Source organism: Chelonia mydas, chromosome 4 (genome assembly GCF_015237465.2).
Source record: "Chelonia mydas isolate rCheMyd1 chromosome 4, rCheMyd1.pri.v2, whole genome shotgun sequence".
NCBI classification, from domain to species: Eukaryota; Metazoa; Chordata; order Testudines; family Cheloniidae; genus Chelonia; species Chelonia mydas.
The window spans coordinates 69,948,540-69,975,199 of record NC_057852.1 but is presented as its reverse complement, the minus strand read 5'-3'; the positions used below and the strand labels follow the sequence as shown (position 1 = coordinate 69,975,199).

General features: G+C 45.2%; 1 protein-coding gene across 1 annotated transcript in view; it reads left to right on the top strand.

The window, feature by feature from the left end:
* SH3RF1 (SH3 domain containing ring finger 1) overlaps positions 1 to 23,021 on the top strand; it is a 154,052-nt gene extending 131,031 nt beyond the window's left edge. The window contains exon 12 of the mRNA XM_037897508.2: positions 20,207 to 23,021. Coding sequence (XP_037753436.1) covers positions 20,207 to 20,375 — 169 coding nt within the window. The 3' untranslated portion in view covers positions 20,376 to 23,021. The remainder of the gene's footprint in view (positions 1 to 20,206) is intronic.
* Positions 23,022 to 26,660: the final 3,639 nt, after the last annotated feature.

Sequence of the window (26,660 nt, the reverse complement as noted above, 5' to 3'; positions counted from 1 at the left end):
TAGTTACTCTGAATCCCTGTCATTCTTAATTGATGCTCACCACTTTACCACAATGTACCCCCATAGCTTCACACTTCTGGGGTCTCAATATTACCCAATGGCTATGAAGTGAGTAGAGGCTATTCCAGTGCTAGAATACTACCATTTTTATTTTCCCCACACTATTTGTGCTAATATTGCACCAGTGACATAGGGTATCTTCTCCTTTGCACTATTTGATTAATAGTTCTAGAAATGAACACTTGTCTTAATGCAAACTCCAGTGGTGTTAGCCAATATTGGGGGAAATAATTCATGTTTGGTAGTAGATGCTTCACTGTCTGTGTATAGTTTTAAGCTTTGACCTGATCCTGTAATTCACTACATGCAGGCATAATAATGCATTTTAGAAAGATCATTTCTAATCTTATGTACTCTCATTCTATAATTGGTACCAGACTAAACTGCTATCCCAAACCCATGCCCCTCCCAATCATACATTTATCTTTCATCAAATGTACTTTAAATGAAGTTTCATCCGATGAAGTGAGCTGTAGCTCACGAAAGCTTGTCCCCAAATAAATTGGTTAGTCTCTAAGGTGCCACAAGTACTCCTTTTCTTTTTGCGAACCTTTACACTGGTTTCTCATTGTCCCTTCTTTCGAAGGGTTAATTCCTCCCTTTCTGTGGCTGCTCTAGTCAGATATTTCCATTGCTATAGGCCAGGGTGCTTGTTCGCTATTTCATAAGAATTCATTGCTTACATTGCACTTGAAGTCTTCAGAGTATTTGACAAGCTTTAATTAAACTTCCTAAACCCTCCATGAAGTAGGTAAATTGCTATCTTATGAGGAGAACTGGATGACTGGAGAGAACTAAATTGTTGAAGCAATAACATGTTTCACAAAAAAGGAAGAAAATGTATTCTTGAAGATAAAACAAACAAAACCAAAATGTAATAAACAGTGAAATATCCAGCAAGATCATACTTTCTTCTGGTTTACAATTCCAGTCCCAGGTGCCAAGCTGTTTTAAAAAGAAACAAAATTCTTCCTGCTCTGACCCAGGCTTTGGGGTAAAATTATCAAAAGTGCCCAAGACTTTCAGTGAGACTTAGGCCTGATCTGCATTACAAAGTTATGCTCCTAAGTGCCTCAGACCAGGTCTATGCCTAAAACTTAGGTCAACATATCTACATAGCTCAGAGGTATGAAAAATTCACACTCGAGAGACATAGTTAAACCATTGCAAAGCCTAATGTAGACTCCTCTAGGTCAATGGAAGAATGTTTCTGTCAATTTAACTACTGCCTCTTGAGGGGGTGATTAACTACACCGCTGGACAAACCCCTTCCATTGCTGTAGCAAGTGTCTACGGTGACGTAGTTGTGCTGTGGTAACATGTCTAGTGTAGACACAGCCATAGTCACTTTTGACAAATGGGACTTAGACTCCTTTTTGAAAATGTTACTGTTTATGTTTTAATCAGATTTCCCAATAGACGTGCTTTGCTTACAGGCACAGTAATAAACTCCCAGGTACACCCATAGCTTTCACATACACTAAGACTATACACTTTCATTACGCCAGGAAACTTTTCCCATCTACCCTACAGAAAGAAATAGTTTAAAAAAAAACCCAACTGTACAATTAGAGAGAGAAATTAAAGATTGTATTCATAAACAGTAAGTGGATCAGCTCACTTGGCATCAAACCAAATCAAACATACATGGTGAGGGTTTGCAGACAACCCTTCTTGCTTTGGCATCCCTAGCTGTCCCTGGGAAGGAAGTGACAGAAATGATACTACTTCTTCGAGTGTTTGTTCATGTTGATTCCAATTAGGTGTGTGAATGCGCATGTGCACAGTAGCCAGAAGATTTTTCCCCTAGCAGCAACCATAGGGTCAGCCTGGGTGCCACCTGGAATCGTGCCTTCATGGCACCCAATATAGAGTCCTGCCGACCCGCCACCCCCTCAGTTCCTTCTTACCGCCAGTGACAGTAGCTGGAACTTCCCTTGCTCTTGTTCTGGCAAGTGACTTAGCAGTTCGATTCCTGTTGTACTCACTTTGTTTATTCAGATTGTGTAGTTTAGTATAGTTAGTTAGTCAGTTGTAAGTTTCATTTATGGGGGTTCCCCCCCCCCACTTATTTGTTGCAACCAGGGCATGCCGCAATCCCTGGGCTTCAAGACCTGCAAGGGCAGCGCGAAGCACATGCCAAAAATGACAGCCCCTCCCCCCACACACACCTCCTGGTTATGGTGTCTGGGTGAGGGTCACCAAAAAAGACCGCTGTAAAATCTGTTGTGAATTCCAACCAAGAACCCTGAAAGAGAGAGAGCAGCAGTTTAAAATCCTCCTCCTGGAGGCAGCTCTTTTACTGCAGTCAGACCCCAGTGCCAGGGATCCCACCACCAGCACGTCTTCTTCGGTGCTGAGCGTGCCGGTGCCCTCTTCGAGAGACCAGACGCCAAAGAAAGATGTGGCCAAGGACTTTAGGCACTGTCATGGAGTGTCTTGGGGACACTCCAGCCTTCAGAACCAGTCCCAATCACCAGTGCAGAAGAAGAAGAGGATCAAAAGGGGCCGATCCCCTTTGCCTAGATCCAGAGACCAGCCATCAGTGGCACCACAGTCAGGCCATGGCTCCGAGACTCAGGGGGCAGCACCTGCCCCCTGTTTTGAACCTGTGACCATCACTCCGATCCCTGTTTTTCATTAGTTGTCTCCCATATTCATTTGGTTCCTTGGTCCAGTGGTCCCTCCTGCTAGGCTGTGCCCACCCACCTCCCAGGTTTTCCAGTAAGGACTCCTGCCCAAGGATCCTGAGCCAAGGATCTCGCTCGGGTGCTGTTTCAGTCGCATCTGCAACCTTTGTCCCACCACGTTCAGCAGCTGAGCAGTTACCTCCAGCGTCAATGCCAGCAACCACTGCGTCAACTGTGGCGCCGCCTTTGATAAAGTCATCCACTCCGGAGGTGTCAGCAGCTCAGGTTATGGCTCCAGCCGCACCTTGGAACTAACTACGGCACCGGCACCATCATCGACACTGCCTGCACTGATGTCGATTACCACCACGGTGCAGACACATCATCAGACAGTGCCGCCGGCACTGGTATGGGGGCCGGCGTTGACGCCCGTGCCTGCACCTTTCACGGCACCAAGACCGGACCATCCCACCACTGTTCCCACCATCTCAAGTGATATCTCTGGCGGGGATGGAAGGGAACAACCACCTCCTTTGGTGGCCTCCTCCTCCTCCTCTTCCCCAGAGGAGGTGCTTGCAGGCACTGCCATAGTCCGAGCTCTGGAAGACTCGAGTGTGTTGCAGCAGTTGCTGCGCTGGGTCGCACAGATCTGGGTGTTAAGGCGGAGGAAGCTGTAGATGATGCAGACCCTATGGTGGACATTGTGGCCACTTCAGGCCCTTCCGGTATCACCTTACCACTAATCAAAACTGTCACAGACATGACCAAGACCCTGTGGCAGACCTCCGCCTCTCTGCTGCCTGCTGCCAAGCACAATGAACGGTGGTACTTTGTGCCCTCCAAGGGTTACAAACATCTATACACTCACCCACAACCTGACTCTCTGTTGGTGGACACCGCTAACCAGCGAGAGGCAGCGTTGCCAGGGCCCCTCTCCCAAGAATAGGGAAGCAAAAAAACTGGACCTATTTGGGTGGAAGGTATATGCCCCGAGGGGACTGCAACTCCACATTCTTCTTCGAGTGCTATCCCTGTGGGTGCTCCACTTTAAGTGTTCGTGCATTTCTGCGATGGCAGTTGGAGACTTTTAGTAGCAGTGCTAGTTTGGGTCGCACATGCGTGGTCCCTGCCTCGTGCTGCTGCAGGCAGTTAACCGATGCTGTGCGACCAACGCCCACTCAGTTCCTTCTCTACCTCTCTTGGCTATGGAGTCTGAGAAATCAGCAGCACTTTGCTACTTTGTAGTTAATTAGTAACAGTCAATTACTTAGTTTCCTTGTTAGCAGCTACTTAGTTTGTTTCCCCTTTCTTTTCTCCTTGGTTTAAAAAAAAAAAAACCAAAAAACCCCTCACAGCCAGGAACTTCAGAAAAACAGCCTTTTTGAGGGCGAAAGCCCCCCCCCACAACGGGAATGCCCAGTTTACCGGGCTGTCAGTGCCTTGCCTCCAGGCTCGGAGTGCCTGTCCCTGACCGCCGCGGTCAGTGTGTTTGCTGCCTGTGTGTTAGTGCCTCCAATGCAGGCACTAACCAAGTGCTGCATTGCCTCAGGCTCACAGAAAGGCAGGGAGTGGAGAGGTCTCTCAGACCTGCATCGGGGCATGAGGCTTGGGACCCCCCTCGTCCACCACTTCGCCAGTCACAGCTTCGGACAGGAGTGCTTTCTCCAACCCCACATCAGAGTGCCCCGTCGGGCATCACTCGAGGAAGCACCTGGGTCCCCACTGCAGGAATAAACAAAAAACAAACAAAAAAAAAAACACACAGCTGTCCCACGGATAATAATAGCACCAGCTGTGCTATCAGCGCCGGGGGCTCGGGTGGCTGAAAGCTCCGGCACTGCTGCAGACAGACTTTGGGGAACAGCTCTAGTGCAGGCACCGAAGGGAGGTTGGAGCCCCATGACTCCACGCCACAATCTACAGCCACTCTGTGGGCAGGCATCCAATACCGGCACCGGCTGTGCTGTCAGCACCGGGAGCTGAAGTGGTGGAAAACCGTGGTACCGACGGCACCGCTAGAGCCAGAGATTCTACAGGAGCAGGCTCCGATGCAGGCACTGAGGGGAAATCAAAACCCTGTGCCTCTGCACCGCAATGTTTGTTCATTCCGCGGGAAGGCATCCAATACCGGCACCGGCTGTGCTGTCAGCACCGGGAGTCAAAGTAGTGGAAAATCCCAGCACCCCTGGCACTGCCAGAGCCAGATTCTCTACAAGAGCTGGCTCCGACACAGGCACTAAGGGGAAACCAAAACCCTGTGCCTCCGCACCGCGATTTACAAATGGTGGCGTGGCGCCACTACAAAAGGCGGCTTCTTCAAAGGCGCACCCAACACGCACAGAGGCGCAGCCAGCAGCGCCGCCTTCTCCTCCGCAGCACTGGCACTGATGAGGAGGCAGCCCCAGGGGCCAATCAAACCAGCACATTAGCAGTTCCTCAGACAGAGGGTTCTGGTATTCAGCTCTGCCCTGATCCCCCTATTCGCGGTACCAATACAAGAATGATACCCTCGGCACCAAGTCTCCCTGCATCCCCAGCATCACTCACTGTCTCACTCCTTATTTGAAGGAGGAAGATAAGGAAGAACAGGGAGCTATTCCCACATTGGCTCCTATCCATCAGGAGTCAGTCAACCCAGGAGTCTCTCCTGGGGCATATTATGCTGTCCCCGGGTAACTACAGTGGTATGGGGACCCCTATGTGGCTCCCATCCCAATGGGCAGACTGGACTCCGTGGGTCATATGCCCCACACAAGGGGAGGACTGCCCGCCACGGCTTCTGTACCTGCACCCTCAGTGGTACCAGGGGAAGAGGAGGAAGAACCTCCACCCCTGCAGGGGACATCACCTACCCACTCGCCATCATTATCCACAGAGGACACCTTTATGACTCCTCCCCCTAATATAGGGGATGATTTCAAATTGTTCCATGGCTTATTTGAGAGGGTGGTCCTCTCTGGACCTCTCCCTTGAGGAGGTCCCCATGACACAGCATGGGCTAGTGGACTTTTTGCATAAATCCACTTCGTTAAAAAAAAATTGCCCTTCACATGAATGAGGCACTGATGGACCCTGTAAGGGTCATTCTGTGGACCCCTGCAGCTGCCCCTCCAGCCAACGGGAGGTCTGACAAGAGGTGTGTACCAACAAAGGGCGTGGACTTCTCATCCAGTGCCTAATTTCTTAGTGATAGATGCAGTCCAGCGATGGGCCATGCAACAACAGCCCTGAAACACAACTCATGATAAGGACTGGGAAAAGACTTGATCAGTTTTGGCAATAAAGCTTACTCCTTGGCTACCCCTCACCTCCGCATAGCCAACTGTGCAACATTACTAACAAAATACAACTATACAAACTACACAAAAATGTCCAAATTGATTAATTTTATTGCCAAGGACAAGGGAGAACAATTCGCAGCACTTGATCCTGAGGACAGGGCTGCAACATCTGTGTCGATGGTGGTTGTAATGAGAAGGGCCTCATGGCTCTATCTCTCTGGCTTCCCCGACGAGATGCAATCCATGGTGGAAAACTTTTCAGCCCAAATTATTCACCAAAAAGACAGACGACTCACTCCACGCACTGACAGATGCACGAGCGACTCTCCAATCCTTGGGAACCTATAACCCCAAACTGAAGAGGAAACAGAGGAATTACTTTACATCCCAGTGATAGCACCAGCCAATGTATTCACAACAACAGCGGTGATTTGACTCACAGGATTGCAGGCACAAGCCCTGAGGGGACAACAATCTACTTCTCAAGTTGCTGCATGCCAACCATCAATTTCCCCTAACCAGAACTCCGGTGGATGGAGACCAATGCTCAACCTCCGATAATTCAACAAGTTAATCAGAAACACAACGATTCAAGATGGTCACACTACATGCTATAAGCAACTGCCTGCTAAAAGCATCAACCCAGCAGACATCGTTGCAGGCCACCAAAGAGGTGGTAACCCTCTTCATATGTCTGGGCTTCCTAATAAATACCGACCAGCACACTCTAACAACAGTGCAAGAGCTGGACTTCATTGGGGCCCACCTCAACTCGATCGAGGCTATAGCTTCACTACCGAGACAACGTTCTCTCATTCTCACCAGCCTCATACCCACTGCATGAAATAGCCCACAGGTATCTGCCAGGATTTACCCCCAACTCCTTGACCACATGGCAGCCGCAACATTTGCTGTCAGACACACCGGATTAAACTTCCATTGCCTACAAGGAAGGCTACGTATCAACTTTGTTCCTCACAGGCACAGCATTAACAAGCACCCCACGATATCAGGCAAAATAAAGGACCCCCTTCTCTGGTGGGCAAAACCGACCAATGTATGCAGGGGGGCACCCTTCATTCAGACAACAAATGCCTTACTCCTGGGATGTGGAGCACACCTGCACCCACATTCTATATAGGACCACTGGTCCCCTGCAGAATCCCTTCGACGTATAAACCTATTGGAACTTCAAGCTGTCCTCAACGTTTGCTCCCAATTCCTGCCACTCATCAAAGACAAGGCTATTTGAAGCCTTAGCTTGTGTGTATTATATATACAGACAAGGGGGAGCACACTCACAGTACCTCTGCCTGCAAGCCATAAAACCCTGATGATGGTGCATCAGACACAATATCCACACCACCACAGCAGGTAGCCTCATCAGACAAATTTCTCAGGACTGCGAAGGGAGCTCGACAACACAGTACTCCTGCATGTATTTCAACACTGGGGGTTCCCCACAGTAGACCTTTTATTAACTGTACAAAATACCAAACACCCTCATTTTTGTTCCAGGGCAGGTCTCGGTGTGCAGTCATTAGGCGATGCATTCCTCCTCTAGTGGAATGCTCCCTTTCTCTATGCCTTCCCTCCTATTCCTCTCTTGAACCGAGTGATCCACAAGATCAAGCTGGGTGGGCCACAGTAATTCTACTATCATGGTCTCGCCAAACCATGGTATCCTTACCCCCTCAGCATGACCATGCATCCATGAATCGTACTCCCACTTCTGTCTCACCTGCTGTCCCAGGACTCAGACCGTGTCCTGCATCCACAGAAACTCCATCTCAGAGCATGGTTCAGAGGAGGTACAAAATATACTGGCTATCCTCTGGGACCTTTGCATAGCCTATGAGATTCACCTCGAGGCGTCCTATCTCCCGGGGGTGCGGAACGAGCTGGCGGACTCCCGCAGCAGGTCGTACCGCATGCACGAGTGGACACTCAGGGCGGACGTTGTGCTTTCGCTCTTCCGCAGGTGGGGGTTTCCCCGGGTAGATTTGTTTGCCACCAGGGCCAACGCCCAGTGCCCGCGGTTCTGCTCATTCCAGGGCCGCAGCCTGGGCTCTGTCGCCGACGTGTTTGTGATCCCGTGGAGAGGGGGCTTGATGTATGCCTTCACCAAGCTTCCCTTGATGCACAAGGTCCTGCTCAAGGTGCGCAGGGACAGGGCGGTGGTGATCCTCATCGCCCTACCCTAAGCCCGCCAACACTGGTACACATCGCTCCTAGAGCTGTCGGTGGATGCCCCAGTAGTCCTGCCCCTACACCAGGACCTTGTTACACAAGACGGCGGGCGGCTTCTCCACCCCGACCTGCAGTCACTGCACCTGACAGCGTGGAGGCTCTGTGGCTAATCACCCTGGAGAGCCAGTGCTCCCTGCCTGTGCAGCAGATTCTGCTTGCCAGTAGAAAGCCCTCTACCAGGGCAGCCTATATGGCCAAGTGGAAAAGGTTCTCGTGTTGGTGTGAACCCTGACAGGTGCGGCCGGGCCAGACCCTGGTGCAGGCATTCTGGAGTACTTCCTGCACCTCCAGCAGCAAGGGCTAGCCCCGTCCTCACTCAGAGTGCACCTGGCAGCCATCTCCGCCTTCCGTCTGGGGTTCTCGGGGGTCTCGGTGTTTTCCCACCCAATGGTGGGGTGGTTCCTTAAAGGGTTGGAGAGGGTGTTCCCATACTCCCGCCCTCCAGTCCTTCCATGGAACCTTAACCTGGTCCTTTCTAAACTCATGGGACCCCCTTTCGAGCCCCTCGCTACCTGTTCTCTCCTCCACCTTTCCTGGAAGGTGGCGTTTCTGGTTGCCATTACCTCGGCCAGAAGGGTGTCCGAGCTGAGGGCCCTCACCTCTGAGCCACCATACACAGTATTTCACAAGGACAAGGTGCAGCTCCGGCCGCACCCCAAGTTCCTCCCTAAGGTGGTGTCCCAATTCCATCTGGGCCAGGACATTTGTCAGTCGGTGTTCTTCCCGAAACCCCATACGGACCCAAGTCACTGCAGCTTGCACACCCTGGATGCGCGTCGAGCGCTGTCATTCTATTTGGAGCGCACCAGGCCCTTTCACAAATCCGCACAGCTGTTTGTTGCTATGGCTGAGAGGTTAAAAGGCCTCCCAGTGTCGGCGCAGCAGATTTCGTCTTGGATTACAAGCTGCATCCGGGCGTGCTATGAGCTCGCAGGTGTTCTGGCCCCAGCGGTCACAGCCCACTCGACCAGGGCGCAGGCGACTTTCATGGCGTTCCTGGCACAGGTCCCGATCCAGGAGATCTGCAGAGCAGCTACCTGGTCCTCGGTGCACACCTTCACGACCCACTATGCGGTCAACCAGCAGGCCAGAGAGGACGCAGCAGTTGGCAGAGCGGTCCTCTGAGCAGTTGTTCCATGACTCCTACCCTCCTCCAGAAGTAAGCTTGTAATTCACCTAATGTGCAATGGACATGAACAAGCAGTCGAAGAAGAAAAAACGGTTACTTACTTTCTCATAACTGTTTTTCTTCGAGATGTGTTGTTCACATCCATTCCACCCCCCACTCCCACCCCTCTGTCGGAGTCGCCGGCAAGAAGGAACTGGAGGGGGTCGGGCCAGCGGGGGTATATATGCGGGGTGCAGTGGCACCACTCGGGGGGCCCCGCCAGCCCGCCAGGAGCCTCTAAGAGAAAAAGTTTCCAAAGCTCGTGCACGCAGCACGCTCACACCTAATGTGGAATGGACGTGAACAACACATCTCGAAAAACAACAGTTACAAGAAAGTAAGTAACCATTTTTTTCCTTATTAGTCTCTGCAGTAGAGAAGGAACTGAGTGGGGGTTGGTCGCACAGTGTCGGTTAACTGCCTGCACCAGTGCGAGGCAAGGACCACGCATGTGCTACCCAACCGGGCACTGCTACTAAAAGTCTCCGACTACGAGTGCAGGGGCACACAAACACCTAAAGTAGAGCACCCACATGGGGACACATCTCGAAGAACCTCAGTTACTGCACAAGGTGAGTAGTCTCTTTCCAACCAACAGGCCATTGTCAGCAGGTACACCTACCATACCTGCTCGGCAATGGCTAAGTTTACGGAGTTACTTCCCTCGGATTCCTAGGCTGAACTCTCGGCTTTGTTTGAGGAGGGGAGATTTATCTCCAGGGCATCTCTGCAAGCAGCGCTTGATGGGGCAGACGCTTCCACTAGAGTCATGGCCAGGGGTGTAGCCATGAGAAGGGGCTCGTGGCTCCAGGTCTCAGGTCTCCCCTTTGAGGTCCAACAGACCATACATGACTGCCTTACAAAGGTGAGACTGTTTTCGGAAAAGACAGATAAAAAGCTAAACAGCCTGAAGGACTCTAGAGCCACCCTCAGGTCCTTGGGACTCTACACACCTTCCACTCAGCGGAAACACTTCCGGCCGCAACCCACTCAGAGGTTCGGTCAGCAGAACTGCCAAGATGGCTCCAGAAGGTGGAAGAGAAGCGGCAGGAGAAAGCCGCGCCAACCTTCTGGCCAGAGCTCGGGACAACCGAAGCCATCTTTGGGACCTAAGCCAGCCTTTTGAAGGCATAGTTGAGGACGGTGTACCACACCTGGAAATGGGTCCACCCCACCTTACCTTCTCATCCCGACTATCCCCTTTCTACCGTGCATGGTTCCTTATTACCTCAGACTGATGGGTGCTCCGCAGGGTAGAGAGGGGATACTCCATCCAATTCTGTGTCCTCCCGCCCTTCCATCCCCCTCCCCCGTCCCTTCTCAGGGATTCTTCTCACTAGCAACTCCTTTTGCAGGAGGTGCAGTCGCTCCTCTCTCTAGAGGCAGTGGAGGAGGTTCCTCAGGAGCACAGGGGGGATGGTTTTTAATCCCAGTATTTCCTAATACCGAAAGCCAAAGGCGGCCTCTGGCCCATCCTGGACCTGCAGGAACTCAACAAGTTTTTTAAGAGACTCAAGTTCCACATGGTCTCTCTGGCCTCCATCATTCGCTCATTGGATCCAGCAGACTGGTATGCCGCCCGCAACTTGTAGGACACATACTTTCATATTGCGATCACTCAGCCCCTCAGGAAGTACCTCAGGTTCATGGTGAACAACAGCCACTACCAATTGACAGTCCTCCCGTTCGGCCTCTCAGCCACCTTCGTCAACCTGGGTCTCCTTTTAAACAAAGCAAAGTCCACTCTGTCCCCCGTGCAGAGGATAGAGTCTATAGGGGCAGTATTGGACTTGACCCAGGCCAGGGCATACCTGTTAAGTGAGGTTTCAGCCCCTGACCAATGTCATTCAAGGCCTCAGACAGTTTCCCACCACCACAGCAAGAAACTGCCTGAACTTCTGGGATACATGGCAGCTTGTGCCAACATGGTGCAGCATGCCACTCAGACTTCGACCTCTTCAGTCATGGCTGGCATCAGTGTACTGCAAAATGACTGGTGTGACATCAACTTCCTGAACATACAAAGTGACCTTAGCTGGCGACAGTTTTCACTGGGGATGTAAGAGCAGGTCTGACAATTTAGAAAACTGTTGAGGAATTAGTCAGCTCCTGAGGGGAGTTGATATCCATAGAGGGAGTCAAGAACCCCATTTGAGGACTGATTGGGAGAAAGTTATTCGAGACAGTGGGGCACGGGTGAGCCATGAAGGGGTGTCAGATAATTAGCAGAACCAAGATTTTGGCCTCAGTTGGTGGGAATTGAAAATAAAGCTTCATAAATTTGCATGACGTTAACTTCTAATAGCAATATCATCTTTGTCCTTCTGTTTTCCTGCATGTGAGAGGGTGGGACCTTTATCTATTTGGATATAAGATTACTGATTCAGAAAACAGAGGAGTACAGATAATATTGCCAAAAAATCTGGTACAGTTAGCTTGGAGGTAGACTCGTGTTTTATGGCTAATGAAACATAGCAATAAATTGGGCGGTAGAGAGAAAAGATACAAGAAATATATCTATTTTTCTTATGATGCTGGCCTTAGAGATTTAGAAAAGATCAGGAATGTCAATATTGCAGATGAAAAGAGGACAGAAAAAACTGAAGACACAAAAATATTTCACAAATACGAAGTGCCATGAAGACTGTGAAATGCAACAAGCCCTTTTAAGGATGTTGAGGGGAAATGTGTGACAAGTTGCATATTTCTGGGAAGTTTAAAAGATTTTTCATTATTGCCTAATTAAGAGAATGAAGACGACATTCCAGAAACAGATACATTTCCTTTCCTTCTTTTTTTTTTTCCCGACCCGCTTAGGGAAATTTAACAAAGAAATGGGTTGGGAAGGGAAGCAGGGGACAGTGTTTAAAGAGCAAATTAAGTCAGGTCCCAGGACCAGATTGCTCATTTCCAAAATTCTAATGATAGTAGAGAACAAACTAAAACACATCAGACCCTTCATTCACAACAGAAGAGATACTCACAGGCTGGACGCAAACTAATATAACAGCCATAATTTAAAAAGGGATCAATTGAGACCTAGGGTACCATAGACCCGTGTGGAAGAAGACAAGTCCTCACTCTGCATTTGTCAGCAACAAGTCAGAGACACTTTTATTACGAGCAATTGCAAGGGAAGACTGCTGTCGGAGAGGGGGTCCCCCATCCTTAGGCAGATCTTCGCCAGATAAATAATCAGGGCAAGCATTCATACCTTTTGTTGCATACAATAATGATCAACAGCCATGTCTTGAATATACATATTCCTTCCTGATATCTTACTTTCCTCAGCAGTTCCTGCTACAGTCTGTGTTCCTTTCTTATCTAACACAAGGTCAAAGCAGCATCTCTTACAGTTTTTCCCACTCGCCCAGGCCCTGCCTTAAAGTCTTGCGTTATTAGAGATAGAGTTAGCCTGACTCTTGCTCTTTTCCTAAGAAAACTAAGATGTCTGCGTCCAAATCCCTTTATCCCTTTTTCCACTTCCACACCTGTAACTCTGGCTTTCAGACTGGGAAAGATTTTAGAGTTACTGAACAGGGACAGGCATTAGGGCAACACTTGGAAAGGTTCAAACACATTAAATTAGACATACTTTTCCAAAGGGGTGATCATGCTTGACAAATGTAATTAATTTCTTCAAGGAATTGACAATGAACTGATGGGGTGAACCAGCTGACACAGTGTAGTTGGACATAAAGAAGTCTTAAAAGTTAACAAGTATTTCTTAGGCAATTAAATATTTAATTTGAAATGTGTCCATAAACAAATGTTCTCTTGTTATGTCTGTGACGCTTCCTAAGAGTACCCAGGGTTGTGAAGTACCTCACGACCACCTGCCCTTAGCATGAGGAGTCCTGGACTGCCTGGTGAGGGTCAGCTCCCTAGCGTCACTGGCCACAGACAACACAAGCCCACCCCTCTAGGCCTACACAGGCCCCACTATCTCTATACAGATTAGTACTAGGAACATTCCAACCCCTGAGCCCTCTGAGTGTCTAGACACCCCAGAGTGTTCAGCCCCTGTTGACACTCATGGCTTGTCTACACTACACTACACCAACAGGAGGGCTTCTCCTGTTGGCATAGATAATTCCACGTCCCCAAGAGGTGGTAGCTATGTCAATGGGAGAAGCCCTCCCATCAGCATAAAGCTGTCTACACCAGGAGTTAAGTTGGTATAACTGTGTCGCTCAGGGATGTGGATTTTCTACAGTTCTGAGCGACGTAGTTATACTGACATAAGTTGCTAGTGTAGACTAAGCCTTATAGTAGTTACAGATTTGCTGCTTCCAAGAAGCAATGCACCCCAGCATACCAGTTACACCTCACACCAAAGTCTAACTCACAACACTTAGATACGTTCATGGTGAAAACAAATAAAAGTTATAGGTATAGAGATTCAAGTGATAACACATAGATGTATTGGAAAAAATGATTACATGTAAAATAGAATCATAACACACATTCTAGAACCTAGAGTTACTTAACTAGATACTTCCTTGTCTTACAGAGCAATGCACACCCAAAGTCTTTCCAGCATTTTACAGCCAGGCTTGGCTGTGATCTTTTGTTCATGGGACAAGTCACGCTCTCAGTTTGCCTCCTTGGTGAAAGATCCAGGGTACGGCTGTCAAGCGATTAAAAAAATTAATTGTGATTAATCACACTGTTAATAATAGAATACCATTTATTTAAATATTTTTGGATGTTTTCTACATTTTCAAATATATTCATTTCAATTACAACACAGAATACAAAGTGTACAGTGCTCACTTTATTTTTTATTACAAGTACTTACACTGTAAAAAAACAAAATAAATAGTATTTTTCAATTCACCTAATACAAGTACTGTAGTGCAATCTCTTTATCATGAAAGTTGAACTTACAAATGTAGAATTATGTACAATAAATAACTACATTCAAAAATAAAACAGTGTGAAGCTTTAGAGCCTGCAAGTCCACTCAGTCCTACTTCTTGTTCAGCCAATCACTCAGACAAACAAGTTTGTTTACATTTGCAGGAGATAATGCTGCCCACTTCTTGTTTACAATGTCACCTGAAATTGAGAACAGGTGTTCTCATGGCACCATTGTAGCAGCATCGCAAGATATTTACGTTCCAGATCCACTAAAGATTCATATATCCCTTCATGCTTCAAACACCATTCTAGGGGACAGGCATCCATGCTGATGATGGGTTCTGCTCGATAATAGTCCAAAGCAGTGCAGATCGATGCGTGTTCATTTTCATCATCTCAGTTAGATGCTACCAGCAGAAGGTTGATTTTCTTTTTTGGTGGTTCGGGTTCTGTAGTTTCCTCATCGGAGTGTTGCTCTTTTAATATTTTTGAAAGCATGCATCACACCTCATCACTCTCAGATTTTGGAAGGCACTCCAGATTCTTAAACCTTGGGTCAAGTACTATAGCTATCTCAGATTAGTACCTTCTTTGCGTTTTGTCAAATCTGCAGTGAAAGTGTTCTTAAAATGAACAACATGTGCTGGGTCATCACCTGAGACTGCTATAACAGGAAATATATGACAGAATGTGGGTAAAACAGAGCAGGGGACATAGAATTCTCTCCCCAAGGAGTTCGGTCACAAATTTAATTAACACGTTATTTTTTTTAACAAGCATCATCAGAATGGAAGCATGTCCTCTGGAATGATGGCCGAAGCATGAAGGGGCATACAAATGTTTAGCATATCTGGCATGTAAATACCTTACAATGCTGGCTACAAAAGTGCCATGCAAATGCCTGTTCTCACTTTCTGGTGATATTTTAAATAAGAAGAGTGCAGTATTATCTCCTGTAAATGTAACAACAACAAAAATCTACATTTGTAAGTTGTACTTTCACCACACAGAGATTGCACAACAATACTTGTATGAGGTGAATTGAAAAATACTATTTGTTTTGTTTATCTTTTACAGTGCAAATATATGTAATCAAGAATAATATACGCTTTGATTTCAGTTACAACACAGAATACAAAATGTAGAAAAACATCCAAAATATTTAATAAATTTTAATTGGTATTCTATTGTTTAATAGTGCAATTAAAACTGTGAGTAATGGCAGTTAATTTTTTTTATCACGATTCATTTTTTTTTAGTTAATCGCATGAGTTAACTGACAGCCCTAATCCAGGGTTCCTGTTTGCACCGTATATATTTACAAACAATCCATTGTTGTTGTTCAGAAGCAGGACGCCCCCTGTAGGTTTCAGAGTAACAGCCGTGTTAGTCTGTATTCGCAAAAAGAAAAGGAGTACTTGTGGCACCTTAGAGACTAACCAATTTATTTGAGCATGAGCTTTCGTGAGCTACAGCTCACTTCATCGGATGCATACTGTGGAAACTGCAGAAGACATTATATACACAGAGAGGCATTGTTTCATGGTCTCTGTGTATATAATGTCTTCTGCAGTTTCCACAGTATGCATCCGATTAAGTGAGCTGTAGCTCACGAAAGCTCATGCTCAAATAAATTGGTTAGTCTCTAAGGTGCCACAAGTACTCCCCCTGTAGGTTGTTTTTTTCCCCGGTATATTCCTTTCTTGTAGATTTTGCAATCTCTTAATCAGCATTTGTCTCAGAGTGCAAGTAGGGCATGCACTGGGGGACACAATACAAAATGGCCAGACAGGGAGATAATCTGATTACCTGCCTTAAGAACATAATTTTCAATATAGACACAACTGCTTAAATATTATCTCTACGTACATTTTGCAATTATTATCATGACCAATAGGCTGCTGGCTCTCAGTAAAGACCTCACATGCCACCCTTTAGTGAATTATTATGCATATATCCAAACCAGGGGATGCCAGTAAAACTCTACGCATCCCTGTGCTCTCTGCCAGTTGGCAGCAAGAGGGTTCCTGGGTTACAGTGTCATAAGCCAGGATTTGAACCCAAGTTGACAGAAGTGAAAGGTAATGCATAAACCTGTGGTATTTTTTAGGCAAGTAGAGTAAGAAGGTTGTGGTTAAGTAACTGATAACATACCCTACATGATTGATTCTCTACTTGCCCAAGCCATACCTCCTTGTCTACACTGCTGTTTTTAGCAGTGTAGTGTCCTGTTGCCTGCCCCCACACCCTGCGGGAGCCCTCCCCTGCTGTCTGCTTTCTGCCAGAGCCTTTCACTGACTTATGTAGCTGCACTCTGCAATATGGATGTACCCTGCCTTTCACTGCAGCGTGTAGCTACAAGCACGCTTAGGGTGGCCATACGTCCCATTTCGGCCGGGACAATCCCATTTTTAAGCTCTGTCCTGGCCATCCTGACTCTTTTGACACAAATGGGCATCCCGTTTGCTCTTCCCAACCGATCAGTTGACAAGAACAAACAAACAAATGCCCAGTTTACCAAGAAAGTTGGGCACGCCACCCTGGAGGGGCGCAGAGGAATGTTGGGTGGGGGGGCGGTGATGCAAAGTGGCAGCAGGGCTCAGGAGTCAGCTCCAGCCCCAGGCAGGATAGGGCTCAGCCCCAGCCACAAGTAGCGTGGAGCTTGGGGGCGGGCAGCCCCAGCCGCGGGTAGCATGAGACATGGAGCCTGGGAGGGGGGAAGGAGATTACAATCCCTTTATACATTTGGGGCAGTTAAGTTCCAATAGAACCCCCTTATATTCTTTTAGCAAATTTGACTAAATTGTCCATAGTCCAAATGGACTAAATTGCCCATAGTCTAAATTGTCCAAATTCAATTAGATAATTTTTTTGTCTGGATTATTTACAGACATTCCTTTGGAAGAGGGCCCATTTTACCTTCAGAATGGCTGCAAAGAAATCAAGAATTTTCTTTCTATAACACTTTTCCTTTTTAACACTGTTACAACATTCAATTGCTTAATTCCCTCCAGCCTCTGCAGAGTTAACTTCTCACTTTCTTTCCTTAAATCACTTGCTTATCTCCCAAAATGACATGTCCATCAACTCAGATTTCACCATTCCAAGTACTATTTCAGGGATCTGAATTCCCCATGTTTGCACTTACTCCTTTCACTATGCCCTCAGGGCTTCCAACCTGTTTTCCAATTTTTTTATCTGTTGCCTGCCTGCTTGTCTGGGCCCGATCCTGTTTTCCTCACTGCGCCGTCCCTTTCCTTGGGCACCGGGTTTGTTCCACTACCAATTTAACAAGGAGGGTGGGCTCCTTAATTAGCTCCCACCCCTCCTGGTCCTTTTCCTTAAACATTTCTTTCAAAATTGTGAAATCACCACAATATCACTCACAAGAAATACTACACTGCCCAAACTCCTATATCCTTCCGAGTTTGGTTTAACAGAGCAAGATCTGTTTAAAAGGAGTAATCTTTTGAACAAAGTATCATCTTTGGTTTGCTTCCTTTTAAACATTTCGTACACAGGTGCTACCACTGTTTGCCCACACTCCTGTATCCTTCAGAACTGGGTCTCATATAGAAAACACTGCCAGAACATATTTCTTTATGAATCTCTTTTACCTTTGTAACTCTTTCGTTACAATCCATTAGTACAGCTCTTAAGGTTTTTCTAGTCACTTGAAATTTCACGTTGCCCACGCCAACACCGGGATTTACAATGTTCACCCCCCTGGGCTGGAGGGAGAGACCCTAAGCCTCCCTCCGTATTACTCGGTCCTCTACCACCGAGGGTCCATACACCAAATCCAAAACCCTTCTTGGGCAGAGCGAGAAACCCTAAATTCTCCTCTTATGCTCAGTCATGCTACAACTGAGGGTGTATGCACCGAGGATTTTTCCTTGCTCTTCGAGCGAGGGTCTCTAAGCCCTCCTCCTATTGCCCAGCACTTCTACGGACAGGGGTAGTAGACCCACCTGCACCCTTCCCCTGCTGACCGGGGTGGAGAGAGGAATGCTAAACTGCCCTCCATTTCTCAGTCATGCTATGACTGAGGGTGGGGCACACCTTTAACCCTAAAATCCTCAACATGAAATACCAACCATGCTGGGCAGAGCAAACATGAAATACCAAGGGCAAACCAGTTGGTGAGCTCCATAGCTCCTGCCCCCACCCCGCACCATTCTCCACCAAAAATGTGACAGATTTATGTTACCAATCTGCCTGGGGCGTCAGATGATCAGGCTGAGGCCGCAGGATCGTTAGGGGAAGAGATGAAGGAGCACACCAAGTGACTAAGTTCTAAAGTTTTATTAATAAAATAACAGTGGTGAGTGCTGGGGCTCCCCATGTCACTCAGGGGAAGAAAGAAAGCATTATTGCCTGCTCCCTAACCCACTTTCATACTCTCACATGCACAACCTGAAGCTGGCCAAGCCTGGGTGTAACATCAAAAGAATAGGGGGAAGGTGGACCAGAGTTCTGTCCTGTGCACAGGCCGTCCAGGGTCTGCTGTTGATCTCCAGTTTGCTTCAGCTCTCAGGAGGGTTTTAAGTCCTGGGGTCTTTTGGGGGCGTTTCATTTAGGGATCTCTGTTCCCTGTACTCTTTGTACCAGTCTAAACAGGCCTTCCGTGGCTTCCTCAGCTTTCCCAAAACACACCAGCTTCAGGGACGCAACACTGTGGTTTTCCTCCTTGCTGGCCTTCACTGTCTCACTAGTTTTCGCAGCTCCTGCAGTTCTGTTCAGTTGAATCCTCCTTTCTCACGGCTGGTCGGGGTTGGAATCCAGGCCCCCGTCTTTCTTGGCAGGCAGCCGAGAGTCGGTTGTGTGCTGTGGCCTTGGGCTGGAGTCAGCGCCTTATCTTGGGACCTAGCTGGAGCGTCAAGTTAACCCATTCCCTTCTCCTTTCCTCCCTCTACAGCCTCTTGTAACCTGCAAAGGAACCTTTCACTCCACACTCACACCTGCAACCCTTCCCACAATACATTTTACCACTTATACAAGCGCTAGCAACATGCAATGCTAAACTGCTTACCCATGGATCCCCATGGGGGGGGACAGTTATATTGTGACACTTGGGGGGGTGTCCCGTTTTTATTTTAGGAAATATGGTCACCTTACATATGCTGCATGCCGCTGTCAGTGATATGAAGTATAGACATAGCCAAAGATGACTGAATGGACCTATATGTGCTTAAAACAGATTTGGGAGAAAGTGAGTTTTAGGAACTGTGTTTAATTTTGGTATGTAACTTGTGAGTGTAAGAGGATTAATTTTATATTACAGTGAGATAACTGGAAAGAGCTTTTTCTTATGGTATTTGAAGAAAATGTTTTTTTTCTTCAACAGTCCAGATGCCAAAGGAAAATGCTGATCTACACGTTATGTACAGCAATTATTTATTATTTGTGTTACAGTAGCCCCAAAACATGCTAGGCACTGTCTAAACAAATAAGGTACCACACTTCTTACTCTGAAGATCTTATAATCTAGAAAGACAAAAATAATAAACATGCACGCAAGTACGTGTCTTGTTAATTACTCTTTTAAAATATGCCACCACATAATCATGCAATTGGGAAATGAAGTACAGTTATTGCTGTGCAATCTTGAAGTCTGATTATTGTTAAGTCAGTGTAGCTGAAAGAAGACAGCACATATATATCCAAAAATGTGTTTACATTTCTTTCCCATTGTGTGCCATAACCATCATATATTTTTACAGGGATCTTAATGAAAGACCATAAGAGGTATTTTATATACATTTGACTTGGATTCCTTATGTTAACATTCCTTCTGTTATTTTCTGTCCAGGATACATTTATTTTTCAGTTCTTATGAGCTCTGTAACTAGTTCCAGGAAGCTTCCCGTTCTAATAACATGTATGGGAACTTTTTTGTAAACAGTACAACATTCTGTAAAAATCCTAAACTAAAATGCCTTTTTATTGTACAGATACAGGGTCGTGGTCTCCTATCCCCCTCAGAGTGAAGCAGAACTTGAACTTAAGGAAGGGGACATTGTTTTTGTACACAAAAAACGTGAGGATGGCTGGTTCAAAGGCACACTGCAACGAAATGGAAAAACTGGCCTTTTCCCTGGCAGCTTTGTAGAAAACATCTGAGAAGATCCTTTTCAACAGATGCAAATCACACTACACTATAAAATAGCACAAATATATTAGCAGAAAGAGTGCAGTCATGGAAGTCTTTCAAATGCCAGTAATATAAACAAAATTATATATATTTCTCCAGTGTTCTATAGCACAATTGAAAGCAAACAAATATGATGAAGGCATCTGCTATTTTTATCACATTGGATTCTTAAGTGTAATGTGTGCCTTGTACTGTCTCATTTATTATACAGGGGAACTCTTTTTCCTTCAAATATGTTACACAAATGAACAATTGTTTACAAGGCTGTAACTAATTTATTCTTTCTTTAAAACTTGAATTTTGTGTAATAGCTAAATTCTTGTGATTTATGATTTTAACAAATTATTAATTTATGAAATGTTAGCTAAGGGGAAGCTGGATTCTCTCCTTTTGAGTGAGTGATTATCTCTGACATAGAGCCTCCCGTTTTTCCTCCTGACTTTTTCCCCCACTGTATATGACAGTGGAATTAGTCTTTGTTTTATAGGTTAATGTTGAGTTGTGGTGATGATGTGATGTCAAACTGAAATTGCAAACTGGGAAAAAATGGAATTGTGTGGTTTTTTTTCCTTAGGACAGAATATATCAGTTGTTCTTGAGTCTAATTCTGCTTCTTAATAACTGCCCAAGCAGTGTAACATTTCTGGAAGGCAAAGGCATAACAGTGCAACTGAATAAACCTCAACAGTCTGAAGGATGGGAAGGAAGAAATTGAGAGGATGCCAATAAGAAATTCCCTGTAGCTTCTGTTTATTCAATAATTTGGATAGCTGAACAAAGTTTAACTTTGCATATTTGGCTAGTTCTTTGGGCATTTAGTACTCTCAGGATATAACTGAGATAAAAAGAATGTTAAAGCACAACAGTAGAACAAATTGAAAGCTTATGCTCAAATAAATTTGTTAGTCTCTAAGGTGCCACAAGTACTCCTTTTCTTTTTGCGAATACAGACTAACACAGCTGCTACTCTGAAACTCCTAGTTTGATAACAGCAACTTATTTCCTAGGGTTGAAAATTTGAGTAAAATTCAAGTTGTATTCAATGTCTAAAAATGCCTAAGAAATTTAATTTGCTTTGTTTTCTTTTCAAAGTGATTTGCATGGCCAGGAGACATTTTAAAATGTTTGAGCAATAGTGATGGTAAGTGATGCACTTGTGTTAAAGTAAAAAGTTGTGAAGAGACACTGTGAAAACTTCGCTAAATTTTTAACCATTGCTATTTTGATACATTCTGACTTTTTCATTGTCTTGCATGTATTACTGAAATCTCACAGTAATGTAAACTGTGCATGGTTTGTATTTTTCATTCCAATTTCCTGTTGTGGGTTATTTTGCTCTGGAATTTGCCCATTGCAGGGGATATTAAGTAAACCAGAATTCTGTTGTAGTCCAAAACCACTGACCAAGACTAGTGAGTGACTCACTCTCAACACAGTAGGTATCCAGTGTTTGAGTCAGTAATAAAACATTTTTAAATCACTCCAGGTGATAGGTGTAAAGAAGACATCCTGCAAGAAGAACACTACTTTTACTCTTTGCGGGTTTTGTGAGAGGTTTGATGCTGGGGAACCCACAGCATCCAGCCGAGCTTGTCTTTTTTACGTTGCTTAATTATAATGGTTTCATTGCTCTCACTTGCAAGGTACTAAGCACCATCAATTTCCATAAAAGTCAATGAAAGTTGAGGATGTTCAGCATCTCACAAAGTGGGGCCAGTAGTGTGATTGTAATGTTGTGCAACACACAGAAAGAGGAATATACTAGCTGGTGATGAATTAAGTCATTGGCATAACTTCTGATTAAAATTCAACTGAAAATTTAATTTTAAGAATTACAAATGGAAGAATAATAAACATTAACGGTAAGGATTTCTTGCAATATCAGGTAGTGTCATGATGGTCTTAAAAATAAATATCTATAAATATATATAGCTGGAAATGACATCATTCCTAAGCTAACCATCTGTATGAAACACTGTACAATTCAGTTCTTCTGCTTTTAAAATATTTTAAATAATTTACTTGAATATTCATGTAATATATTAAGGTTTTGTGAAATGAACTTTAGTTAGAAAGAAGCTGTCATCAGCTTTCATCAGCATAAATTGACACTAATGTGTCAAAATATTCTTATTTTGGGAAATTAGTGCATTTTATATTTAAAATAAAAAGACTACTAAAGGTTTAAAAAAAACATTTTTTTTTCTAGCTCTCTACTCTCCATACTTTGTGACTAAAGTACCTCTATTCATAAGGTTTCAAGGTGTAAAGTCAGTTAAAATATCAGCTGTTAATAGTTCTGTTAGATTAAATACATTTTCCATTGACTTTTTAAAGACACTAAATTAATGTTTTGTAACGGGCTTGTTAAACAGCAGTGCAACAACGATTTAAAATGCAGTTTATCATGCCTTTCTTGTGATCTTTGTAGGGTTGGTTTTTGTTTTTTTGGCATTAAGTCAGTGTAAAAACAGACAAACCCTGTGCATTTGTTTTGTGTAATTCCATAAAGAATTTTTGTAAAATATTTTATGTCTATCTTTGTGGTCCAGGAAATGTTAAGTATTGATTTATTGTGTTAAGCTCCTATTCCTAATAAATATTTTCTTAGCAAACGTCTTAAGCAGAAAGCGTATGCAAAAATTAATAGAAATTACTTATAACAAGTTTACAAATAAAACTAACAAAACTTAATTTCAGAATTCACAGGAGGATGTGTGTGTTTATAAAGAAAAAAAAAATTCAAATACCATAAGATGCATTTCAAGGGGAAGGTCGGAAAAATATAATGTAGCAGCAGCAGGGAGGACTAGATGACCTGACTGATCTTTTCCATATCAATGATTCTGTGAGCAATCTCACCACAAAAAGATTTCCATGCCAAGCTGAACATGTATAATTACATCAGTTTAGGACTGGCAGAATATCATCAGGTACATATGAATAATAAAGTGTTTCCCTGGAAGGATAAGTGTCTGGTACATTTGGATAGTTATTTTCAGATTACAACAGCAGGAATTCTTTTGGACTTTATTGCAAAATTCAGTGTCTAAAACCACAAGAAAAGAGGAAGTTAACATTGTTTTGTGTATGTGTGAATGAGGGAGGTCAGACCAGCATATCTCTCCATTTTTAGAAGCATTTGAAGAAATTATGTACCCAAATCATACTGACAAAATAATGTAATTTATCTGCTTTGTTATGAATGTATCACCACAATGTTATTACAGAGAAGTGAATGTTGTTTACAGTCAGGGCAATATTAATCACTGGTGTAAATAGGTGCAACTCAGTGAAATCAATGCATGCTCTTCACCAGTAGTCTATTCAGCTCTGAGTGTCTTAATCTGACCTTATACACGCACTTTCTAATTTTGTCTGTAAATATCTCCCCACCCAACTTGACAAATGTTTACCTTGCTTGCTGTTCTGCCCTTTGGACATTGAAAATGTACAGATAATTACATGGGATGGAAACATGGGATGGAATTTCAACCCATATTTAATAGTTACTGCTAATTCTGCTTACATGACTCAATAGCCGTACAACTCTTAAAATGTAATATACACTTTAGGCCGATTGAGAGGGATTGTTTTATATTCAGGGTAGACAGGAAAGGAGAATGTTTAAATGTAAAATGGCAAGAGACTGGTTGAGAAAAGGGAGAGAAGGAATGAGTAGAGAAGAGGGAAGAGAGGCACGATGGGATGGTTTTGCCACAAATGGGAAGGGGCTAGAAGAGAACATGAGATGGGGACCCCAGTTTTAGGGATGGCTTGAAGGACGAGAAGGTAAAGGGAAGGAGAGATGCTATTTTATGGTATGCATTTCCTTGAACAAAGTGCAATACAAACCCACTGTCTGGCTGTGGTGTAGCACAAAGCTTTACACTGAGATGTCTTCTCTCGATGCCACAGAGTAACAATATGCCTGCCCTACCTTTGACTGCAGCAATAACTGTATCATAATCTACAATGGTCTGATGCTTTTGTATAAGCATTTTTTGTTTTCCTTCTCTTTTATGCAGAGTAGTCTCAGGGCGACCAAATTGCCTTGCCTAATGTCAAACAGTTCACTTTGACTTCACTCATGATGAGTGCTCCTTTTTACCTTTGAGGGTTTCAGAGTGCTGTTCTAAGATATTTGGATATTGCTTCCCATGTAAGTACCATGATCCATATGGGAGCTGTACTACATAGGGTACAGTCTTTCTGTTTGATTTCTTTGCATTGAAACCAAATTGAGATATTGTCTATTCTTTTTATTATAAATTGATTAGTCTTAGAAAAACAAGTTCCTTTCTCCCCGGTGCGTTTGATAAGTTACAGTGGATCCCCACCATATTTGCATAATTTGAACATGAGAGGCAAATTATACCACATTAGTTCAAACGATAAATAAACCAAACGAATTGGGGCATGCAATAAGTGGGCACAGACTAGGGTTTGTGTTTCGTTTGTGTGTTGTAATCAACTCCAGCCATGGCCTCTATTTTTTTAATAAAGAAAAAAAGCCCTCCTTAATTTATATCACCAAAAAGGGTATGTCTACATTATGAAATTAGGTCGAATTTATAGAAGTCGGTTTTGTAGAAAGCGTTTTTATACAGTCGATTTTGTGTCTCCCTACACAAATGCTCTAAGTGCATGTAGTCGGCGGAGTGTGTCCACAGTACCGAGGCAACAGTCGACTTCTGGAGCATTGCACTGTGGGTAGCTATCCCACAGTTCCCGCAGTCTCCACCTCCCATTTGAATTCTGGGTAGACATCCTAGTGCCTGATGGGGCTAAAACATTGTCGCAGGTGGTTCTATCCTCAGGCCCCCCTTCCTTCCCTCCTTCCATGAAAGCAAGGATAGACAATCGTTTTGCGCCTTTTTTCTTGAGTTACCTGTGCAGACGCAAGCATGGAGCCCACTTAGCTAACTGTCACCGTATGTCTCCTGGATGCTGGCAGACGCGGTACTGCATTGCTACACAGCAGCAGTTTATTGCCTTTTGGCAGCAGACAGTGCAGTATGACTGGTAGCCGTCGTCGACGTAGTCCTGGGTGCTCTTTTAACCAACCTCGATGAGGTCAGGGACGCCTGAGCAAACATGGGAGTGACTCAGCCAGGTCATTTCCCTTTTAAGTTTCGTATCATGGTGATTGAGTCCTACTGGCAGTGCACTGTCTTTTAATCAGCAGTCAGCAGAAGACGATGGCCAGTAATCATACTGCACCGTCTTCTGCCGAGCACCCAGGAGATGGTGATGGCTAGCGGTCGTACTGCACAGTCTGCTGCCAGCAAGATGTATAAAGATAGATGAAGTGGCTCAAAACAAGAAATAGACCAGATTTGTTTTGTATTCATTTTCTCCTCCCTCCCTCCATGAAATCAACAGCCTGCTAAACCCAGTTTAGAGTTCTATCCTTGAGGTTTTGAGTTCTACCCTTGAGGGGGCCATTCAGTTTCTCACAAAGCCACCCCCTTTGTTGATTTTAATTCCCTGTAAGCCAACACCGTAAGCCATGTCATCAGTCTCCCCTCCCTCCGTCAGGGTAATGGCAGACAGTCGTTCCGCGCCTTTTTTCTGTGCAGACGCCATACCACGGCAAGCATGGAGCCCACTCAGATCACTTTGGCAATTAGGAGCACATTAAACACCACGCGCATTATCCAGCAGTATATGCAGCACCAGAACCTGGCAAAGCGAAACCGGGCGAGTAGGCGACGTCAGCGCTGTGACAAGAGTGATGAGGACATGGACACAGACTTCTCTCAAAGCACGGGCCCTGGCAATGTGGACATCATGGTGCTAATGGGGAAGGTTCATGTGGTGGAACGCCGATTCTGGGCTCGGGAAACAAGCACAGACTGGTGGGACCGCATAGTGTTGCAGGTCTGGGACAATTCCCAGTGGCTGCGAAACTTTTGCATGCATAAGGGCACTTTCATGGAACTTTGTGACTTGCTTTCCCCTGCCCTGAGGCGCAATAATATCAAGATGAGAGTAGCCCTCACAGTTGAGAAGCGAGTGGCGATAGCCCTGTGGAAGCTTGCAACGCCAGACAGCTACTGGTCAGTCGGGAATCAATTTGGAGTGGGCAAATCTACTGTGGGGGCTGCTGTGATGCAAGTAGCCAACGCAATCAAAGATCTGCTGATATCAAGGGTAGTGACCGTGGGAAATGTGCAGGTCACAGTAGATGGCTTTGCTGCAATGGGATTCCCTAACTGTGGTGGGGCCATAGACGGAACCCATATCCCTAT